This window comes from Alexandromys fortis, unplaced genomic scaffold, assembly GCF_014885135.2.
Source record: "Alexandromys fortis isolate MF-2015 unplaced genomic scaffold, M_Fortis_MF-2015_v1.1 scaffold_144, whole genome shotgun sequence".
In the NCBI taxonomy this organism is placed as follows: Eukaryota; Metazoa; Chordata; class Mammalia; order Rodentia; family Cricetidae; genus Alexandromys; species Alexandromys fortis.
In genome coordinates this window covers 3,815,400-3,837,889 of record NW_026068021.1, presented here as the reverse complement: position 1 = coordinate 3,837,889, position 22,490 = coordinate 3,815,400, and the positions used below count along the sequence as shown (strand labels likewise).

Here is a 22,490-nt window from a genome sequence, read left to right as displayed (position 1 = left end):
TGGCTCACAACCACCCAGTGTCAGAGGATCCAATGCCCTCCTCTGGCCTCCCCGTGCACCAGGCACACCAACTTGCTCCCCAGCTGTCTGGAAACCAGCTTTTTCCTGATTGCTTCCACTATGCTTAGAGAACTTCCTTTAAACACCCCTTACAGGAAGTTCTGTTAGCAACAGCTTCTATTGGTTTGCCTTTTTTCCTGAGAACCTCTTGATTCCTCTGTCATTCCTGAATGATATTTTGCTTGACAGAGTTCACAGTTAAGTTTTCTTTACAAGCTTGAAGAATCCTGTGCCCTTCCTTCTGGCTACTGTAGCCTCAGAGGAGCAGCCAGATCTGGTTGAGACTGCCTCTCCTCTACCTGCAACATGTCATTTCTCTTTGACAGGCAAGGTTTTTCTTTTTCTTTCGTTGCCAAATGTCTAATTAAAGCCAGGTGTGATGGTTCATGTCCGTAATCCTAGCACTTGGAAAACTGAGTGGGATTGGCTCAAACTCAAGGGCAATCCACAGTGTGAGATCCTGCTTCAAAAACAGAGATAAGGGGGGTTGGAGGGGTGGTTCAGAGGTTAAGAGCACTGACTGCTCTTCCAGAGTTCCTGAGTTCAATTCCCAGCAACCACATGGTGGCTCGCAACCATCTGTAATAAGATCTAGTGCCCTCTACTGGCCTATAGGATATATGTAGGCGGGCTGGAGAGATGGCTCAGTGGTTAAGAGCATTGCCTGCTCTTCCAAAGGTCCTGAGTTCAATTCCCAGCAACCACATGGTGACTCATAACCAGTAATGAGGTCTGATGCCCTCTTCTGGCCTGCAGGCATACACACAGACAGAATATTGTATGCATAATAAATAAATAAATATTTAGAAAAAAAGATATATGTAGGCAGAATACTGTATACATAATAAATAAATCTAAAAAAAAACACAGATAAGGGCAGGTATACTGGTACACACCTTAAATCCCAGCACTCAGGAGGTAGAGGCAGGCAGACCTCTGAGTTCAAGGCTAGCCTGATTTACATCTTGAGTTCCAGGTCTGCCTAGCCTACAGAAAGAAAGCCTGTCCTACACATACACACACATGCGCATGCACGCACACTGACAGAATAAGGATGTGAAAGTTTAATTATAATGTATGCATATACCTTGGTATGCATTTCTGGCAGATTTATCATACGCGGGAGCTTGCTTGCTCAGCCTCTAGCATCTGTGTATTTTTTGTCTTTCATTGATCTGGGAACATCTTCAGTCATTACTGCCTTAAATGTTTTAGCCCCACAACTCTGCCTTATTGTTCTGGGATGCTGATGAGATAAGAATTATCCCACAAACCTCTGAGGCTCAGGGATTTGATTTTTAGACCAGACCTTACCCCAGAATCTTCCATCCTTCCACATCAGCCTCCCCAGCACTGCAATTTCAAACATGCACTGCCAAACTTGGCTTAGGTTTACACGTTGTACTATTTTCTTTGTTTTCCAGATCCAAGAAAGTTCTCGCACTCCCTCTCCAGTCTACCACTATGTCCTCCTAATGATGGACAGTGTTATTCTGGTTGTTTCCTCAAACTCTGTGATTTCCATTTAGCACTTTACGATTTCTTTTTTGTTGCTAACTTAATCTTTTTTTTTTTCAATTTTAAACGAGTTTGTAATCACTTTTTCTTGTAATTACTTCTTGAAAGCGATTTTCATGGCTGTCGACAAGTGCTTGGCAGATGGCTCATTTTGGCAGCCATTTCAGTGAGCAGCCTTTTTACATTCACGTTGTGAATGTTCTTGGAATGATAAGCAGTCTTTTTCAAATGTATGCCGGACATTTAGGCTATTCTGTTTGGAGACTCCTGGTTCTATTTAAATCTTCTACGTTAGCAGGCAGCTGCTGATGCCAGTGTGTGGATGTATGTGACATGGACAATCTGGCCTGACTCTGTGGCCTCTTGTTCCAACACTGGCTTTGAGTCCTTCCTTTGCTCTCCTGGTCTGCTTGGTTCTCTGGTACTGGTGGGGCCACTCGGTTCCTGCTGATAGGTGCATCTCCAGGGTCCACCCTGCTGAGGATACACGGAACGTGGTTTTGTGTTTCTGTGCTACCAGGCAGCTCCTCAACACTGTTCTGCGGTCCCTACTGGCACCCCTTGTGCAAGCAGGGTCAGGCGAGCCTGCGGGCGCCCTGACACTGTCACGGGGGATAGACTGTGGAATGGTATTGGAGCACTCTTCTAGGTCTCTCCTGCCACTGGCCAGAGAGAAGGAGTTTTCCAGAAGACTTACCTGTATCTGTTGGCCACTGCGTGTGGTAGACCTCTCTGGGGCCCTGCCCCAGAACTCTATATCAGAGAGTAAGGAAACCCAGGGACACAGCTCTAGTTCTGAGCCAGTGTATCTTATTTTCACCTCTCAAGTCCTTTCCTCATTGACTGTTACATTGACTGTTGCTTAGGTTGTATTTAGGTGGACGGAACAGGAAAGGTGAACTCATTACTGCTCACAGGATTCCACGTGCCACACCTGCTGGCCCAGCCCAACCTTCACAGCGGACACAGTCATCCTTAGACGTGCAGAACTGGCTACCAGTGCTCCACTAAAGCATCTTCCTTATCCTCTATAGAGAGACCAAGACCCTCCTGGCTGCCCTGCACACCCCCTTGCTCCCTACAAGACACTGCTATGTTTCTCCTTCGCCTCAGAGCTCCCCTGGCCACAGACAAGCACCATAAACTTCAGTTTCCAGGGCAGACCCTACCCCTCAAAGACCTGGATGCTGGAGTCTGCCAGGAGGCTGGGAAGGCTGCTTCCACCTGGGCTTGATGTCTATAACATGAGGGGCCTGCTTGTTGGGGTTTCTGTCCTGCCCGGTTCCCACAGCCGACAAGTCCCAAAGAAATCACACAGAGGTCTCCATAAGTTATAAACTGGTTGGCCCATTAGCTCAGGCTTCTTATTAACTCTGATAACATATTAACCCATTATTCTTATCTATGTTAGCCACATGACTTAGTACCTTTTTCAGTAGGGCAGGTCACACCCTGGTTCTTTAGTGTCTGGACAGGACTAGGGAAGAATGGGCTTCCTCCTTCGCAGAATTCTCCTGTTCTCCTTGCCCCACCTCTACTTCCTGTCTGGTTGTCCTGCCTATACTTCCTGCCTGGCTACTGGCCAATCAGCATTTATTTAAAACGTAGTTGACAGAATACAGAATTGTCCAGGACCAGATGCCTGCCCAATTTACATTCACAAAGTCCTGTCACAGCTTGTATGTTTATCCCACACTCCCCACTTCTTATGCCTCAGCGTTGACATCTGCAAAGATGCAGTCTCTAAACAGTCACATTCTGATGGATTAGGCTTAAGACTTTGACATACCAATTTAGAGGGACACAGTTCAGTCCACAACACCTAACACAGGGCCTTTGCCCAGTCAACCCCCTCTCTTTACAACTCTTTTGCTACCCCCAGCCATTTTACATGGTCCCCTAAGCTTTCTCATCACATTCAAAACACCTAAGGGTAACCTGTTCACACTAATATTCTACAAAACTTATGTCAACAGCCAAAAAGACGGGCAAAATTTGTTATAAAGCCCAATCCCTATGTCACAGGCCTGTTCTCAGATGTGAGGTGCTTCGCTGCCCTGGGCAACCACCGCACGTTCTGCTTACTGGGAAAGCCAGGCATACAGCACTGAGTTCGGCTCAAGGTCAGAATTAGGAAGGGCCCAGCAGGGGCCCACTGGCAATACCACCCCTATCCTAAAACCCTCCAGCCAGCGAGGCTACTACACGTCTAAACTGAGGGGAAGATCCAAGCAGCAGATGCACACTTCTCAAGAACCCCTGAGTAACCCAGTAAGGATCACCCACGTCTAAGCCATTCAAAACAAGCTTAGCTTGGCCTTCCGCCGCCTTAGGACAAATGTGCTTTCACCTGCGGTACCCAGGGATCGAGGGGAAAGTGGAACCTGAAGATTCAGGTACGCGGAAGCTTAGCCACTAGGGTTAAGTTCCAGACTCAGAGAAAGGCCAGCCCCACCCTTCGCCCCGCCCTCCGCCATTATCCACGCCCCAAAGTCTGCGCCCCACCTACCAGCCCTTGTCTCAGGCCCCTCATTCCTCATCCTTCACCCTACTCAGACCCCACCCCACCCTCGGGATTCATGCTCTTTTCCCCCAGCCTGCATTCCGCCTACTGACCCTGGTCAGCGGCCCATGCTCCGCCCACCTCCCCCTTACCCACCCTACTACCCCTTGCCCCGCCCCCTTCCCTTAAGCCTCTCTTTTCCTTCGCCCCGCCCACAGAGCCCGCGCTCCGCCTGCCACCACCTGCAACGCCCCCAAAGCCTACGCCCCGCCTACCCGGCTCTTACCCTTCCCATTACCCCTTATTCCCCACTCTTTACTCTACCCCCTTTCCCAAAAGGCCCGCGTTCCGCCTATCACCTCCTGGTTCCGCACACTACCCCTTACCCCCAACGCCTCACCCTTCGCCCCTCCTCCCGAGGCCCTCGCCAAGCCTGCTGCCCCCTGCTACGCCCCCCAGGCTCGAGCCCCGCCTCCTGCACCCAGCCAATAACATTTCCTCTTCGCCCCCTCTCTCCGCCTCCTGCCACTTACTCCGCCCCCTAAATCCCTTTTCCGCCCACTTACCCTGGCCCCGCCCCCTGGCCCCTACTCCCTGCCCCTCCCCCCGCATTACGCCTCGGGAACACGCACTCGGCCGCGAGCAAACAAGTCCGCCGGAAGTCCTGCCGTAAAGCGTGCCGCCACAATCGTACTAGCGCCGGTTCCCTTGGAGACAGGCAACGCGCACAAGATGGCGACGCCAGCGGAGGCGGCTTCGGACTTCGCCGAGGCGGCTGAGGCTGCGGAACTAAGCCGCTCGCTAGGCCGCCTGCTGCCGGGGCTGGAGACCGAGAGTAAGCTGGGGCGGCGGCGTGCGCTGGAGGCTCTGGAGCACGCCCTGGAAGAGGCGGTGCGGCCCGGCGTGGATTCTGCTGCCTTCCAGGGCCCCTGGGCTCGTCTGCTGCTGCCGCGCCTGCTGCGACTTCTGACCGACCCGGCCGAGGGCTGTCGCGCGCTCGCTGCTCACCTGCTGGACTTAGGCCTGCGCCGCGCCGCTCGGCCTCGCGATGCTCTACCGCGCCTGGTGCCCGCGCTCACCGCGCGCCTGGCCCGACCCGAGCCCGCGCGACTGCCGCCGGAGCCCTGCGAGGAGCTGCGCCTCGCCCTCGTGCAGCTGCTCCGCCTGGCCGTGGACCTTGGCGGCGCCGCGCTCGCGCCCCACCTGGACGACGCGGTGCGCGCGCTGCGGGGCGCGCTGCTCGACCCCTTCGCCGCGGTGCGCCGCGAAAGTTGCGAGTGCGCAGCTGCTCTGGCGCGGGCCACTCCTGGTAAGCGTCGGATCCCCTTCCGCGGGTACCCAGATTGCCGGGACCTTAACTAAAGTTGGTTAGTTCCCTCGTGTGATGATTTTTGTATTGGAGATGAGATCTCACCATGGAGCCCGGGCTGGCATCAAACTTAGTCTGCTTCAGTCTTCTGATTTTGTGCATGTGTGTTTCTCTGTTCCAGTGTCTCTTGTGTCTCTGACTTGGATCTCTAGCTTCCTAGATTGAAGGAGGCTGCCTCTCTTCACTTCCCTTTAGTTTATTCCCAACATTCTAACAGCTCTGCTTGATCAGAGTCTTCTCTTTTTTCCTTCTGAGCTAGAATTTGGAAAAAAAAAAAATAGCAGGTCCTGCCTAGTGCTGATGGTTAAACTGGAAGTCTGGACGGGAGGGAGCAACCTTGTGAAATACGTGTACTTGTCCACTTCGATGCTTGGAGCGGGAATGTGGGAGTTGAGGCTAGCAGGGGCTGGTTTAGAAGCGTTCAGCGGGAGATGGCAGGCACGATGGTGGCCACAGAACTGTATCTGATAACCAGCAGCCTCCCTGTCCCGCAGAGCACTTCCACATGCAGTCGGAGTCCTTGATAAGCCCCCTGATGCAGACCATCTCCCACCAGCACTGGAAGGTCCGGGTGGCCGTCATCGAAGCCACGGGCACTGTGATCCAGTTTGGCAATGGCAGTTCCGTGGATGACGTTCTTTCCCACTTTGCTCAAAGACTCTTCGATGACGTCCCTCAGGTAATGGGGTGTCGCTGCCCTACAGTATAGAAACCACGTGCAGTTAGTGAAAGTGTCTTTGTGTGCTCCTCCTTCAGTGCAAAGAAGGGCAGGGTAGAGGTTGAGTAGCAGGGTAATCTGTGCTGGGGAGTTTGAAAGCAGCGGAGGATGCTGGCAGACAGGAGGCCTACAGATGTAGGGGGTGCACTGGCTTTATGAAGGCAAAATCCAACTCACAGGCATGTCTCAGATCTAAGGCTGTAGGGGCTTATGGTAATATCACCTATAAAGAGGACTGACTGATGGCATGCAGTCTCTGTCCAGGTAGAGAAAACAGAAAGGGATAGCGCAGGATTCTGGGTAGGTGGGAGGAGGGACAGTGCCCAGCCCTCAACCCCCACCCCCAGAGAAACTGAAAGCTGTCTCCATCTTGGCCGTTCATATCAACCACCAAACTCTCCGTAGACTGACAAGTTGTATCCGGGTGGCCGTGTCCCCTCCTCTGTGATGAAGTCCATCAGGCTCTAGGCTGTGTCACTGCAAGTGCCCCAGCCAAGTCCTGCCCCAGGCTCCCAGCACAGCCCTATGGCTTGGTTTATTTATATGTCTCTCTGTGGCATCATAGTTGACATGCATACAGTTTACCCATTCACGATGGTTAGTGGGTGTTTAAAATGCATGCTTATTTTAATTTTGTAAAGCATGTGCTAAATTGTGCAGGGTGCTGTGTTCTGTCACCCACACTACACACACAGCACTGTCACAGTTGTCACCACTACCCCAAACAGAAACCCTGACCAGCAAGCAGCAGTTCTCCAGCCATATCTCTGCCTAAACCCTGGTGAGGTCTAATCTTTCTTTCCCAAGTGGATTCATGTCACGTGCCAAATAAGGTAGCCTCTACTATTTTCACTGCAGCCCATAAAAACACCCAGGTACCATGGTGGCACAGAAGACAGCAGACACTGTCTGAGGGGGGGGGGGTGCACAGTGAGCCCACAGAGGACAGAGCTAGTGGGTGTCACAAGGTTCTGATCAGCAGTGGTCCTCTCATTTGTCAGGGCTGCCCTGGAACTCATTGCCTACACCTGTTTCAGGACTAACATTCCACCACAGCAGGACTCTGAACCGCCCTTCCCGAAGACTCGCAAGTGAAGCTGCTTCTCTGTTGTCTTGTCTTGTGGCAGGTCCGGCAGGCCGTGACCTCGGTGGTGGGGGGCTGGCTGCTGAATCTTCGTGACCGCTACTCCTTCTTCCACAAACTCAGCCCACTGCTGCTCAGCAGCTTCAGCGACGAAATGCCTGAGGTCCGGTAAGTACCTCGCCCAGCAGCTGGGCAGTGTGGGCCAAGTGGTGCCCCCTACCCCTCTGGAGCCACTCTGATTTGCAGCAAGAGCTTCTGTTCAGTTGCCCTTTACCACAGGGGTGGTGGTTTCTCTGCTCTATAAGCTGGAGCCACAAGAAATTGCCCTCTCTCTTTGTTCTGTGTGCTGTGTGGTTCTGTGTCATATGAGCTATCTCTGATTGCTAAGACCTCTTTCTTATTTAAGTTGGGTCTGTGGGTGGACATTAGGCCCTTGGCTGGTATTGTCACCATGTAGTCAGAGCTGGTCAGGCCACTCCTGCCAAGTGATGCCTGTTACCTGACCCTGCTCCCCAGCCCAGAAGGTGTTTCCCTGATGTATCTGTGGTCAAGACCTTCGTGAAGGGTACCCAGACCTGACTGCCACTCCTGTTTTGCTGTGTTGCAGGCAGACAGCCACCAGCCTCTGGGAGAAGGTCGGGCTGAAATGGCAGGAGGAGAATGAGGCAGACCTAAAGGACAAGCTGGATTTTGCTTCGCCTCCTCCTCCCCACTACCCTGAACACGGTGAGTGCCCCTGCTAGGGGGACAAGGCAGCTGGAAGGTCCATGAAGGACATTTGTTCTTGGTCCCGAAGAAGGCACTAGTATCTGAGGTGCTGCTGGGCCCAGTAGTTGTGAGCCAGTTTGGAGATCACAGAGGATGCCTCTTTCCATGGTGGCATGCAGGCCCCTCCTGTCAGCCTCTGCCCTCTGTCTCTTAGGAGCTGATCTTTTCCCACCTTTGGGCCAGCTTCATCTTAAAGAAGGAGAGGACTTCCCAGAAGCATCCAGATGTGCTGCCAGTTGTCCACCACTCCCTTTTGAGCATGTGCAGGGATGTGTAGCTGGACCAGGTCTCTGCAGCACTGCTGAGAGTTTCCAGAGTAGCACCATGGGTGCTGTCATCCTTTGACCCAGAGGCAGCTAAGCCTGCAGTTCCGGGATAAGTGGTCTTTGTCTTTCCGTATACTTTCTGTGCTCAGGGTAGGGTCTTCTGTTAGCGCTTGCTTGTCCTCACATAGTCATCACCCAAGGCCATGTTTGTGACTGTCTAGCAAATTCCCCCGTAAAGAAGGTCTTTGCCCACAGCCCAGCCCCTGGCCCCATGGGCTTTAAGACCTCCTGCCTTCTCAGGAAAGCTTATTTCTTAAAACCAAGCAGCAGCACACCCTAACAAGGGCAGAGGTGTGACAAGTGGAAGACACTGTCCCCCAGGAATCAGGTGCTCCTTCTTAGTCCCAGTGGCGGTGTCTAGTGGGCCGTGGACACAGCAGTGATTCTGAGGCTGCTCCTGAACTCAGATTTGCTGGGATGCTAAATCCAGGCCTCTCGTTGGTCACCTTCCCTTCCTGACCCAGACAGCTTCTCTGCCTCTGAGTTTCTGCCCTGTCTAGGAGCAAGGGACAGCACTCTAGTTCTGGGAAAGGTGCAAGCGGTAATATAAGCTGGATTGTTCCAATATGATAAGCCAGGTTGAGAGCACAGTTTTCCAGATGTGGAACTGATATGTGAAGGTCATTAGTGTGTTTGATTGTTTCTTTATCGTGTGTGTGTGTGTGTGTGTGTGTGTGTGAGAGAGAGAGAGAGAGAGAGAGAGAGAGAGAGAGAGAGAGAGGAGAGAGAGAGAGAGAGAGAGAGAGAGAGAGAGAGAGAGAGAGAGAGGGGAGACAGAGAGAGAGAGAGAGAGAGAGAGAGAGAGAGAGAGAGAGGAGAGACGTGTGACTCAGGGCCTCAGATATTCGACACCAAATGTTCTACTACTGAGTTACATCCCCAACCCTTTGTGGTATTGGGGGGGGGGGGCAAGGTCTCAATATGTGTAACCCATGCTGGCCCTGAACTTATGCAGTCCTCCTGCCTCAGCCTCTTAAATGCTGGGATTGCAGGTGTGCATTCCCATGCCCAGCTTGCATTTATGTTAACTGTTCCTTTGTGGCAGAGGTGCAGCAGGATTCTAAAGGCCTAAAGGGTTTTTTCCCTCTTGTTCTTTCTGCCTCAAGTTACCTGTGTCCTTTTGCACAGCTAAGCAGGAAGCTCCCTCCAGCTCTGGAGTTGCAGCCAGACTCTGAACATGCACTGGTGCCATTCTCTGCTGCGTGAGGCTAGTGTGTCCCTGATTGTCCCCTTGCACTCTGGGGTCATCCCATACAATTCGCTGGCAGTCTAGCAGTGTCAACAGGACACAAGCTGGCCTTGAAGTGCAAGGAAATTCCCTAAGGAAAGTGTGGGAGGCTGTACTGTCCTGGAAAGATACCACACTTGACTAGTGGGGAGCTTGTCTGTAGGGACTTGGAAGGCATGCTTGCATATACTCTGTTTGCACTGACTGACCAGCTTTCTATGCTCAACTTCTGGAAGGAGATCTGCCCTCTAGGATATGTTTTGGATCTAAGTTAGGAACAAGGGCTTGTCTCTGACAGTAGCTACAGGCATCTCAATGGTTCTCGTTCTGAGCTGTGAGAGCAGCTCCTGCTCAGAGCTCATTTTTCATCTGAAGTCTGAAGCAGACTGGATTTAGAATTGTCATAGTATCCAGCAGCATGGCGCTAGGTTTCATGAGCTTTGTCATTTCCCTCTGAAGTTACTTCAGTGTAGGATTAGAATTTAAAACTCAAATCTTCATGATTTTGCTGCATTTCAGCCATCAGGTCTTGTCACTTGCTCAGACGTTTACCCTAGCCCTCCTTGCTAATGCCCCACCCGGCCCTGTTCCTGGCCTCTGCTTACCACCCGGGAACCTCTGTTGTCCTTGTCCAAAAAGCTGTGTACAAATACCCTTTACATCCATAAAACTGCCTTTTAGAGCTGTGCGTTTGCGAACTTTGTTAGAAATCATGTCTCAAACTGAGAGAGAACAAGTCCATCATTGGCTTATCTTTTGTGCCTTCCTGACTGGCCGCTCTGTTTTTGTGGGTGTCAAGTCATGTTCTCTGTGGCCAGACCTGTCCACTTGGCACAGTGCACCTTCTTGTTGAGTCTCATCCCCGTAAGTTGCTCCTGTCACCCTCCTGCCACCCAGTTGCCTCCTCCCTGTGCCTGACCCCTCAGTGCTTCTTAGGTAGGCATGTGCTTCAGTTGTTTCCATTCCAAGAGACAGCAGCTTGGATGAGTGGCTATAATGTTATATCCTTTCTTGCTGCCAGTGTAGGGGGACCTCAGCTTGCCATAGCTGATGTACACAGCACTTACAGTTGACAGTTACCACACAGACTGAGGTCAGCACCGGAATCAAATTTAATCAAGTTCAAAGGACAGAAAGGTAGTAAATGTCACCACCTCTACCACAGGGTTTATGTTCAACTTACAGACTGTTAGTTTCCTTTTACAACACCAAAGTAAGTCTCCACTTTTAACTGTTTGCAATTGTTAAACGTATTTTTCAAGAATGTTTTTAAGGTTTATTTTTTATATTATGTGTATGAGTGCTTTGCCTCCATGTATGTATCTGCACCATGGGCATACTTGGTACCTGTGGAGGCCACAGTTGTGACCTTTTAACGTGGGTGCTAAGAACCAAAATCAAGTCCTCTGGAAGAGCAGTGAATGCTCTTAACTGCTGAGCCATCTCTCCAGCCTCTTGTTTTTATTTTTAATTATGTGTTTGTGTTGGGAACGTGGATTTGTGAGCATAAATATACTGCCCTTGGAATCCAGAAGAGGGTGCCTTATCATCTGGAGCTGGAGTTACAGGTGGTTGTGAATGCTCCAGCATGGGCGCTGGGAACCACTGAACCATCTCCCTAGCACCTAAATCTCCACTTTTACCAATTTTTTTTTTAGCGTTATTGGTTTCTGTGGGTGCGTACAGTGTAGGGGTGGACACCAGTGCTACAATGCACAGGTGGACCTCAAAAACCAACTTTGTGGAGTTCGTTCTTCTTCCACCTTTACGAGGACCCTGGGAATTGAACTCAGGTCTTAAAGTTTGCGTGGCAAAGACCTTTACCCACCGAGCCACTTTGTAGGCCTCAAATCACCAGTTTTAAAATGGAGTGCTATGCGGGGTAGCCAGGAAGGTGGCAGTTACATTGTCTTCAGATCAGTTTTTACTGAAGAAAGTGTCCTCAGGGTCCTGCAAGCCACCAGTGGCAGGGCTCTGGTGACAGCAGGTTCCAGGTTTTGTTATTGGTGGCGGTTTTTCTTTGAAACATCCTTCTGCTGTAATTGTTTGCCCGTCGTGCCGAAGTGGTGAGGGCAGCATATCTTCAGAACAGTGGCTCGATGCCAGGAGGACACAGGGCTTTTTTTCTTTCCTTCTTTTCTTCTCTTTTTCTTAAAAAAGAAAAAAAAGCTGGTCTGGAAGTGAGTAGAGTTAGTTCCCTTTGAATGTGTAGCATTGTGTCCATCCATCTGGTTCTGCCCTGCCTACATTCCACCAGGGTGTTTGGGATAGAAACGTGAATGGGAATAGATGATGGGAAGCTGGCTGGCACCATGGGAGCTTTTCCCTCTTCTCAAGGGCAGGTCATTCTGCCTTAGCAGCACACAGACAGGCCTTGTAGACAAGAATGAGATGTTAGAAGAGGGAAATCACTTTCACAGAAGCCAGGTTTCCCAATCCCCAAACCCCAGCATCTCTGACCTCTCCGAAAACTGAACATTGACCTCTGCACCAGCTTCAACCTTCCACCCTATTTCCCTCCCCAACTCCTCCAGGTGGAATGTCCTTTGCCTCACTAGACCTAACATGACCTCATCTTTTCCACTGGTGTTGGCAGCTATATGGATGGCTGCTCGTTCCCATGGTGTCTGGCTTTGTAGATGTCCATAATTCTTCTAATGAAGAGTCTGTTGTCTCTTAAAGTCTCTAAGGGCCCTTGTCACCCTACACAAGAGCAAGCATGACCACTTAAGTTGTCTTTTTCTACCTTTTTATCCACCGTCATGCTGTAGTTATCCCTAAAGATTTATAGACAGTCCCGAGCTCTCTGGGCCTCCAGGGCCACACTTTCAACTCTCGACTTGTAAGTGATTACTCAGACCCCAGGGCCTTCCTCCCTGCTTACCTGTGCTAACATGCTTCTAAAGAGAGATGCAGGACCACTGACCCCTAGCCTGCCCATAAATCAAATGGCAAATAATCAAGTCTGGGAAGGAATTTAGATGCTGAGAAACAAACATGGCAGGTGTAATACTGCCCTACGGGGAGACAGCCAGTGCCAGGATGCTTATAAAGTCGCGGTTTCTCTGGATGTCAGCATGGCGCTTACCACCTACCTGGCCAAGGTAGACACTAGACAGGAATGAAGCTGTGTCCCCAGCAAAGCTGGAGAGTATCCTAGCAACATTCTCCATGAGAGCTCCAGAGGGAAGCAACCCACATGTGCCAATGTGGGAGACTAGGTATACCAGATGAGGTGGAAAGATAGGAGGTCCCTCAGCCAAAAAGGGGAAGGACACAGACATGGGCCACAGTGTGAATGAATCCTGCTAAGTGAAAGGAGCCTGTTTACAAAGCAGCCCCCCCCCCCCCGCGCCCTGCCCAAAATAAATAATAAAACCCCCTTAGGACACAGTAAACAGTGTCCTAGGTAATACTATTAGCCCAGGACAGAGTTGAGGCCTGCCATTTGGGGATGTTGTGGGGAAACTTCTGTATTCAAACATCTACAAGGTTGTGTAGAAATTGTTAATCAAGTTACTTGGAGGTAGGGCATGAGAATTAGCTTTGTTTTGTTTTTCACACTGAATTTTTTACGTTTTATTTATTTGGGCTGTCGGGATGGCTCAGTAGGTAGAGTTGCCCTACTGCCAAGCCTGGCAGCTTGAGTGTCTTCCTGGGGCCCACGTGCTGGGGAGAACTGACTCCCACAAGTTCTCTGATCTTCACACTTATGCTACAACGGACACTCACAAAATAAACAATGTAAAAGAATTTATTTCTATATTATATATGTGAAAGTACACAAAAGGCTGACGCAGGTGCGAAGGTCAAGGGATAACTTGTGGAGTGGGTTCTAGCCTCTCCCTTTGTTTCTGCAGTAGGAGCTGCAGTTTCTGTTGGTGAGTTCGTTACTCCAGTTAGTTAGTCTGCCCAAGCGCTTCTGAAGGAGACTCCTGTCTCTGTCCTTCATCTCTCCAGAGGAGTACTTAGATTACAGAAGCATGCCACCACATACGGCCTTGTTTGGTTTTAAACATGGGTTATAGGGATGGAATTCGGGTCATCTGACTTTTGCAAGTGAGTACTTTGACCCAGTGAACCATCTTTCTGAGCTTTGGTCTTTATTTATTTGTTTAGAATACTGGGGTTTGAACCGAAGACCTTGTACCCCTGCCCTCTTTTTACTTGTATTTTTGGTTTAGGTTTTGAGGTATAACCCAGGCTGGCCTCAAACTCAGCTTGTAGCTGAGAGTAGCTTTTGACTTTTGATCCCCGTGCCCCTACCTCCTGAATGCTGGGATTAAAGCATGTACCCACACACCCTAATTATGTGATATTAGAAGTGGAACCAGGGCATCATGCCTGCTAGGCAAGCACATTACCTACTGAGCCATATTTAGACAGGGTCTGAGTTCTCCGGGCGACCTTGACTTTGTGGTCCTTCTGCTTTGGCCTCTGAAGCAGCTGCATGACAGGCCTAGCAAAGCACTGGCCAAAACCAAGCCTTTTTAAGGAATAGTACTGAGTGTGTATCCTGCTTGTGGGAGAGTAGGGTAGTTAGTCCTGGCTCCGTGTGATGGCTCAGCTTGTGTTTGAGGACATTATGTTTATGTTTGCAGATATTACAGTAATAATAAAAAAAGTAAAGTTGCCGTGGAGTTTGTTATCCCAGTATTTGAAAAGCTGAGGCAGGAGGATTACTGTGAGTTTGAAGCTAGTCAGGACTGCGTCGTTAAACCCTGGGCTAATGATTCCTAATACTGGATCCACATGGTGCTGAAATCATTCTGTAGGTTAGGTTCCGGTATGCTGGGTCAGTACAGACCAATGGAGTGCTTCATACAGTGGAAGCGTCCACATCCATGTTGTTCTGTGTAGCATCCTCTGGCCAGATGCTTCTCAGGTGTTGAGATGCCATTGGCACAGTGGGGGAACTAAGGTGTGTATTATGTGTAGACTACATGCTGGCAACTGCACATGACAAAAGCACAGAGCCAGTGCTGGCTGAACTGTCCTGGGAAGACTAGGAACTTCATCATCTGTGATATGAAAGCAGGCTAGCCAGACTGTGGAGTGCATTCAAAAGAAATAGCTCAGAGGCACAGGGTTCATCTAGAATCCGTCAGTAAGGGTCTGACAGGATTTGACTCAGTAGTAGAACTTGACTAGAAATCACCCTACTGGTGGGAAGCTTGGGGTGTGGCTCAGTGCCTGTCTGTCTCCCTATTGGGCTGGGGATGTAGTTCAGTTATAGAATGCTCGCTTAACAAATGGGAGGAGCTTGGTTCAGTCCCCTGCAATACACACATGGACACACACACAGTGTTAAGAGAGTGAAAAAAAAAAAACCCAAGAAAATAATTATACCTTGTTCTAGAACATACTGAGAACTCAATAAGAAAAACAATTCAAAACTTGTTAAACAGTCTTTGGAAAGAGGGCACCAAAGGTGGTATCACCATAAAGATGCTCAGTGTCATTGGCATTGGAGAAACAGAAATCGGACTTCAGGGAGACACCACTGTACTCTTCCAGGCTCAACTAACTTGAAGGCAGGCCATGCCATAGCAGGAAAGTTGAATGGTGCAGGCACAGTAGAAGATAGGCTGGTGCCTTTTTGTTTTCTAAGTCAAGCAAGTGCCTATGGTATGATGTAACCCACTAGATATTGATACCAAGAAATGTAAATGCCTGACCCTGCTAGTAACTGTGTACTAGGAGTTGAGTCCAACACCGTTTAAAACAGCCCAAGTCAGAGCTAAGCTCTCAGGAGATGCATGGGGAAACTGGTGTCTTCACTGCATAGACTACTCCAGCAGAGTCTGTGCTATGCAAGTCCACTGAGCAAAGATGTTAGAGAATTTGCTCTAGTCCATAGCCAGGGCCATTGGGTGGAGGGGTGGCAAGGGGACAGGAGCTAAGTTTACTTCAGGCTTTGTGGTGAAGGTTGGCAGGTATGCCCCAGTGTGGTTTCTTGTGTGTCACACCACAGCATAGCCATGAGGCCATGAGAAGTACTTTATGACCCTCACTTTTTCCGTTTTTTTGTTTTGTTTTTTTTGCGGGGGGGGGTGGTTAGTGGGTTTTTGTTATTTGTTTTTGTGATAGAGTCTCATTCTGCAGCCCGAGATAACCTGGAACTGTGTAACCCAGGCTTATCTTCAACTTGGAGCAATCTTACGGTCTTAGCCTCCTGAGCTCCAGGATCATAGTTGCAAGCCACCAAACCTAGCCCTCCTTTCTGTCTTGAGGGACATTCTGAACTTGGCTGAAGCTATCTTTGTGGATTCCCGTATTCTCTCCTCTAGAGAGCCGTCCTGGCCTGGGCTGCCGAGAGCTGGTTTTCAGGAACCTCTCCAAGGTGCTTCCTGCTGTCTGTCACGATATCACCGACTGGGTGGTGGGGACACGGGTGAAGGCCGCACAGCTGCTGCCAGTGCTGCTCCTGCACGCAGAGGACCACATCACGCAGCACCTGGAGATCATCCTCAGAACCCTGCAGCTGGCGTGTAACGACGAGGAGAAGGCTGTGGTCAGCAGTGTGAGTGTCCCATCATCTCTTAAGTGGCAAAGCTCAGCCCTGTATACACCAGTTCTGTGCTCACCAACTAGGTGAGGGCATGAACACCTCCCGCCTGCCCTTCCATCTCCCCCATATTCAACCACTAGCCTAGTCCTGGCAGGGCCATCGAAGCAAAACTGTTCCACCTTGAGCACACAGGACATGTGCAGCATGTGCGCTTTTGTCCAGGCTCTGCAGTGCTCTGCTTCCAGTGACCAGGCTGTCAGTAGTCAGTGTGCCTAACAGACTAGTTTCCTCAGCCAGGCACACATGCTATTTCCACACAAAACCTCGGCACGGGGTTGCAGTGTATTCATGTATGTTGCATATGTATGACCAGTGTGTGTGAGTATGTGTGCAATTTTATGCATGCTAATGGAAGTCCAAATTTGACATTGGGTATCAATTGTTGTCCAGTGGATTGCAAAGCCTCACTGAAACTGAACCTCACAAATCAGCTAGACTTACCTAGCCAGCTTCCCCAAGGGTCCCCTTTGTCTCCTGGGTACTGAAATGGCAGGAGGCTGCCACCCCTTCCGTCCTTTTACATGGGTGCTGGGGATCTGAACTCTGATCCTCAAGCTTATACAGCAAGCATATTCATTGTTCACTGAGCCACCTCCCCAGGCCTTACCACAAAATTTTTGACCCTATATTTTATTGACAGAAAAGGTAACTTTATATCTCTCAGTCTGGATTTGTGAAGGAGAGGGACGGAATGATGAGAAGTGCCGTGTGAAGGTTGCTGTGTCCGTGTGCTCTGTACCTGCCCCTGTGTGCCGCCTATGTGCCGCCTCTCTGTGTGTTGCCCCTGTCTGCTCCATGATGGAGGTACAGAGCTGACCAGGACCACAAACTTTCCAGCTCCCCATCCAGCCACACCAGCCCCCTTCCTAGACAGCCCCCACTGCTGCCCAGCCCTGTATTGTCATCTGTGAGTATTTTATTAATGGAAACAGCAGTGTAGGGACTGGAGTTGATGTTGCAGTGCCCTACATTCAGCGTCATGGTTTTGCATCTCAGCCATGTCCTTGTCAAGTTACCGAGGGTGCTGACTGTGTGTGTGAATGAGAGGCTTAGGCTGCTGGTGTCAAATGAGGCAGGAGGACCAGACACCCTGCTTCAGAGCCCTGGCTCCCACTTGCCTCGATGCCACACACACTTAAAGAAAGAAGGGTGTGTGCTTCCCCATAGGCCTGTACACCATACCTTCTGGCAGGTGGGAAGTCCTGTTGGGCAAGCCCAGGCACCAGTGGGAGCCCTGACTGTAGCCATGTTTCCAGAGCTCTGTGCCTCCCTGTCTTCCTTACAGTGTATAAGAGCTGCAGAGCTCATTGGCACATTCGTCAACCCGGAAGTGTTTCTGAAACTGATCTTAGCCATGCTGAAGAAGTCACCCTCCGCCTCTGGCCTCTTGATCCTCGCATCTGTCATCCAGGGCTGCCCCCAGAACATCCTTCAGCCACACCTCAAGGTCATAGCCACAGAGCTGGCCAAGGAGCACATCTGCCAGGGCTCTGAGAATGTAAGTGGATGCCTGGAAGGGTGGGTACTAGGGCATCCTGGTGCTAGAGAAGAAAGGTAGCCCTGCTGGCAACTCAGGCTAACTGCTGATGGTAGCCAGCCCAAGGGCGGCGACATGCCCAGGTGCCAGCATCAGCACCCCCTGTTAAGTCTTGTGGCCATCCTACCACAGGCAGCCATTTAAATTGCTAACTGTGCAGTGGTAGCACATGCCTTTAATCCCAGCACTTGGGAAGCAGAAGCAGATGGATTTTTGTGAGTTCAAGGCCAGCCTGGTTTACAGAGCAAATTCCAGGACAGGCCCCAAAGTTACAGGGAAATCTTGTCTCAAAAAACAAAACAACAACAAAATTCCTTTTGTTAATGCCAGTGGCTTGGACAGCTCAGGACACGTTCATCTCCCAGGAGAGTCCATCTAGCGTTGCTGCTGTGGGTGCTCATAGGTCAGTGACAAGGGTTGAGGGAGTCCTAGGCCCCTACCCTGGAAACTAAGGAGTACACACAATATCAAGATTAGTATGAACAGCATATCCTTGGTGACCAAGAGCTCATTCTGTCAGTGTCACTTAGCCCTTGAATCCTATGTTTGCAGTAACCTCGTGCAACTGGACAGACAGATCCACTTTAAACTGAGCCAGGGCAGCCTAGCTCTCAGCTTTACCACTGGAACATGTTCTGGTTGTTTCTACTGAGGGCAAAATGAAGGTTGCCATGTTGGACTGTGTTAGGCATACCCTGTTCTCAAGTACCCTGATCCTCTTGTTGGGAGACTATGTTCTGCTCACTAGCCAATCAACCTGTTTGGGCCTTGGTGTACCTAGAGATGGCTCAGCTCTGGCAAAGCTGGGCTGGAGGGTGGGACACTGGCTGATGGAAGTCGGCCCCAGTGCTCTGTTCAGTCATTTCTGTCACCTGAGTGAGAGACCCATGGGCGTAGTGCCATTCACCTGCTGCTGTCTTTGATACTTATCTCTTTTTTTTTTTTTAAGATTTATTTATTTATTATGTATAGAGTATTCTGCATGTATGTGTCCTTGCAGGGCAGAAGGTGGCATCAGATCTCATTACAGGTGGTTATGCGCCACTATGTGGTTGCTGGGAATTGAACTCAGGACCTCTGAAGAACAGTCAGTACCCTTAACCCCTCTCCAGCCCCTTAGTTACTTTCCTAATGCTATAATAAAATACCATGACCAAGGGAATTTACAATCTATTTGGAGGATTATGGTTTCAGAAGATTAAAGTCCATAGACATCATGACAGGGAACGTGGCAACAGAAAGGCATGGCATTGAAACAGCTGAGAGCTTATATCTTGAGACACAGCCACCAGTCAAAGAGAGCTACCTGGGAATGGTGTGAACTTTTGAAATCTCAAAGCCCACCCTCAGTGATACACCTCCTCCAACAAAGCCATGCCTCCTAATCCTTCCCAAATAGTCCACCACTAGTGGCCACTTCATTTCTATGTCACCTCCAGATAACTTAGATCTGGCCTGTCAGGCTCCTCTGTGCTGGCTCTTAACTTTGGTTCAGCCTTCTAGAAAGGGGAACTGATTTCTTTCCTAAGATACGTGTTGTTTTGTTTTGTTTTTTGGGTGACTGTGTATTTGTGCACATGAGTGCAGGTGCCCGTTGAGTCCAGAGAGGGTTATTATGGATCCTCTAGCTGGAGTTAGAGGTCATTGTGACCTCTTGAGAGGAATGCTGGGAACTGAACTTGAGTCTTCTGCAAGAGCAGTACAGACTCTTAACATTGACCGTTGCTCTACGCCCTGAGAGGAAACTTGACAGTGCTTCAGGGCACAGAAGGACCCAAGAGGCTCTTCTTCCTCAGTGTACTAGCAGTGTAGGGACTCTTGTCACCAGAGAAACCCACAATGAACACGTCGTTTCCTTCTTGCCAGACTTGAATTATTAGCAAAGGTGTTCAGGCGAGGTCAAGGCCATTGAACTTGGAGTTGACAGGTTGACAGGTTTTGTACTGCCTCCCTCCCACTTCCTGTTGGGTTGTTTGGGGGCTGTTAGATTTCTTGTGGTCATGAGAGCATGATTTAAATAAATGAATGAATGAATGAATGAATGAATGAATAAAACTCTTTAAGAATGAACTGGGGGAGGGGGTGCTGGAGAAATGGCTCAGCGGTTAAGAGCAGCGGCTGCTCTTCCAGACGTCCTGAGTTCAATTCCCAGTAACCACATGGCTCACAACCATCTGTAATGAGATCTGGTGCCCTTCAGGACTGGTAAGATGGCTCAGCAGGTAAACTCTCTTGACTGAGAGCTAGTATATAAATATGTGTGTGAGTGTTTATAAATCATATTTTTATATGATTTATATTGCCTGTCACCACCATTCCTATTTTTTCTGTGTTCCATGGAACCTGCGGAATGAATACATTAGAGGAATGCTAAAGACCATGAATTATTGCTTTCCTACAGCCTATGGGAGTTCTTTTTTTTTTAATTTTTAATGTTTATTTATTTATTATATATACAGTATTATGTCTGTGTGTATGCCTACAGGCCAGAAGAGGGCACCAGACCTCATTACAGATGGTTGTAAGCCACCATGTGGTTGCTAGGAATTGAACTCAGAACCTTTGAAAGAGCAGGCAATGCTCTTAACCACTGAGCCATCTCTCTAGCCCGCCTATGGGAGTTCTTCACAGGGCTCCACTGGTCACCCAACCATGATTCTTGAGCAAATGCACCTGAAACCAGGAAAGCCAAGTATGGGCAGCTTAGCCTTCGGCACCTATAGCAGTCAAAAAGCTTGTGACTCAAGCTAGACATCAGCTAAACCCTAGCCTTGACTCCATTCTAGGTAATTTAAAGTGGATCTGGCGGGCAATCATTTCAGCATGGGAATATCATCATAATATATGTTCTGGCATAAAGTTGTTAAATGTGAGGTTTAGGAGTTTGGAGTTTTTTTGTTTTGTTTTTTGTTGTTGGGTTTTTTTTTTTTTTTCAGCTCAGAATTCTACAAGATTTTCTTTTATTATTATTACAAATTTTCGCCTCCTCCCATTTCTCTCCCCTGTTGTTGTTGTTGTTGTTGTTGAGACAATATCTTCTGTAGCCCAGGTTGAAATAACTGCTGTTTGGCTGAGTTGGGCCTTGAATCATCATTCTCTCCCCCTCCCCCCAGCCTCTTTGATAGAGGGCTAACAGGCCTGTGAATGAAAAAATAAATAAAAGGAGGCTGTGACTGCGCCTAAGGGGTTGAAGATTTTAGTATAGATATGAGGGAGAGGGGGGCAGAGACTTCTGGGAGAGTCCAGAATGAACGCAACCAACTGACTGAACCAGATGATGTGGGTGGGGGAGCCAGGCGGCCAAGAGGCCAGTGTAGTCAAAATGGCTGGGTTATATATAGGACTCAGAGAGCTGGGGGACGGGAAGCCCAGCTCAGTCTCTGGACTGGAGCGCTTAGGGTGGGAGGCAGGGTATGCCACCCAGAATGTCTCAGAATGCTTGCAGGAGCGCACTCTCACCTCGGAAGCTGAAATCCCGCAGGCTTCTTTCTGTATTCACATCCTTTAGCATTCTTCTACCATGTCTGTTCACAGGTTCCATGGAGCACAGAATAAATAGGGTCGGCATTTTTAAGTTTAAAGATAGCAGTAAACATGTCACAAAATATATTCTTGGGGGTGTTCGAGAAAAGGTTTCTTTATGTAGCCCTGGCTTTCCTGGAATTTGCTCTGTAGACCAGGCTGACCTCGAACTCACAAAGATCCACCTTGCCTCTTCTTCTTAAATGCTGGGACTAAAGCTGAGTGCTACCACTGCCTGGCTCTCACGAAATGTATTCTCAATCCTTCTGTTGCTTCCTTTCTGGCCCAAACTTGCTCTTCCCGGTGGATGTGCTCTAGTCGGGGCCTAGCAGCCCTCAAATGGGGCGCAATAGCTTTTCTGACTCTTGTCACATGTATGGGCCCCGCACTGGTTGCAGAGAGGGGGTATTGACTTTCTCTGGTCTCTTCCAGAATCGCTACCTGGAGCATCTATTGCTGTGTGTGCAGGCTCTACTCTCTGTATGTCAGGAAGACTGTCGCACTGTCAGCCTGCAGCTCATGGAGGTGCTGGTGACAATACTGGCAGTCTCAGGTTCCCCGGGCCTTTTGAAGAAGGTAAGGCAAGCAGCACCCCACAGCTACAGTCTCTTTCCACAGGAAATGTCCTGTCTTCTGTCAGTCTCCAGCATGGTTGAATTCCAGGCCGGGGGCAGGCTTAACTAGCAAAGGTGAAAGAATTCAGAGCATTTAGGAGGAGTCACTCATAAAGTGGCCCCAGGGAGTGTTCCCTCCCAAGAGTGAAGGCTGTTGAATACTGGGACCCTGAACCCCTACCCCCCCCCCAATCTCTTGAGGCTTCAAAGCATTCCTGTGCAGCCAAAAGCTGTAGGGAAGACTGGTGGCTGTCCTGTGTTAATGGCAACCCAGCCCATCATTTGGAGTTGTTTCTGTCCCCTTGGCTTGTATTTTAAGATTTAAAATGTTCTTTTTAAGTTTTGCTTGTTTGTTTTGTTTTTGAGACAGACTAGCTTGGTCCAGGCTAGCCTTGAACTTTTGAAGACAGACAAGCTTCGTGTCGGAAAATAAGGTGGAAGTGACTGAATTAGACACTCTGTTAGCTTCTAGTCTCCACATGCACATGTATGTACACCCCCATGGACACACACTCCCCCACAGACACACCCACACCCACACAAACACATACACACCCACGGACTTGTACACCTCCCACGGACATACACACCCACACCCATGGACACACGCACACACACATCCTTAACATCCCTGTGGGTCTCAAGAGCCGAAGGGACAGATGGGAGTGTCAA

General features: G+C 49.6%; 1 protein-coding gene across 2 annotated transcripts in view; it reads left to right on the top strand.

Annotated features, from left to right (window-relative positions):
* The first annotated feature begins 4,578 nt into the window (after positions 1–4,578).
* Dnaaf5 (dynein axonemal assembly factor 5) overlaps positions 4,579–22,490 on the top strand; it is a 39,156-nt gene continuing 21,244 nt past the window's right edge. The window contains exons 1-7 of one of the 2 annotated variants that reach the window (XM_050163220.1): positions 4,579–5,390; positions 5,945–6,129; positions 7,296–7,420; positions 7,860–7,978; positions 15,865–16,097; positions 17,431–17,643; positions 21,637–21,780. In XM_050163220.1, the coding sequence (XP_050019177.1) occupies positions 4,814–5,390; positions 5,945–6,129; positions 7,296–7,420; positions 7,860–7,978; positions 15,865–16,097; positions 17,431–17,643; positions 21,637–21,780 (1,596 nt within the window). In that variant the 5' untranslated portion in view covers positions 4,579–4,813. Of the gene's footprint in view, positions 5,391–5,928; positions 6,130–7,295; positions 7,421–7,859; positions 7,979–15,864; positions 16,098–17,430; positions 17,644–21,636; positions 21,781–22,490 lie in introns of both variants that reach the window. The other variant, XM_050163219.1, reaches the window with a different exon arrangement.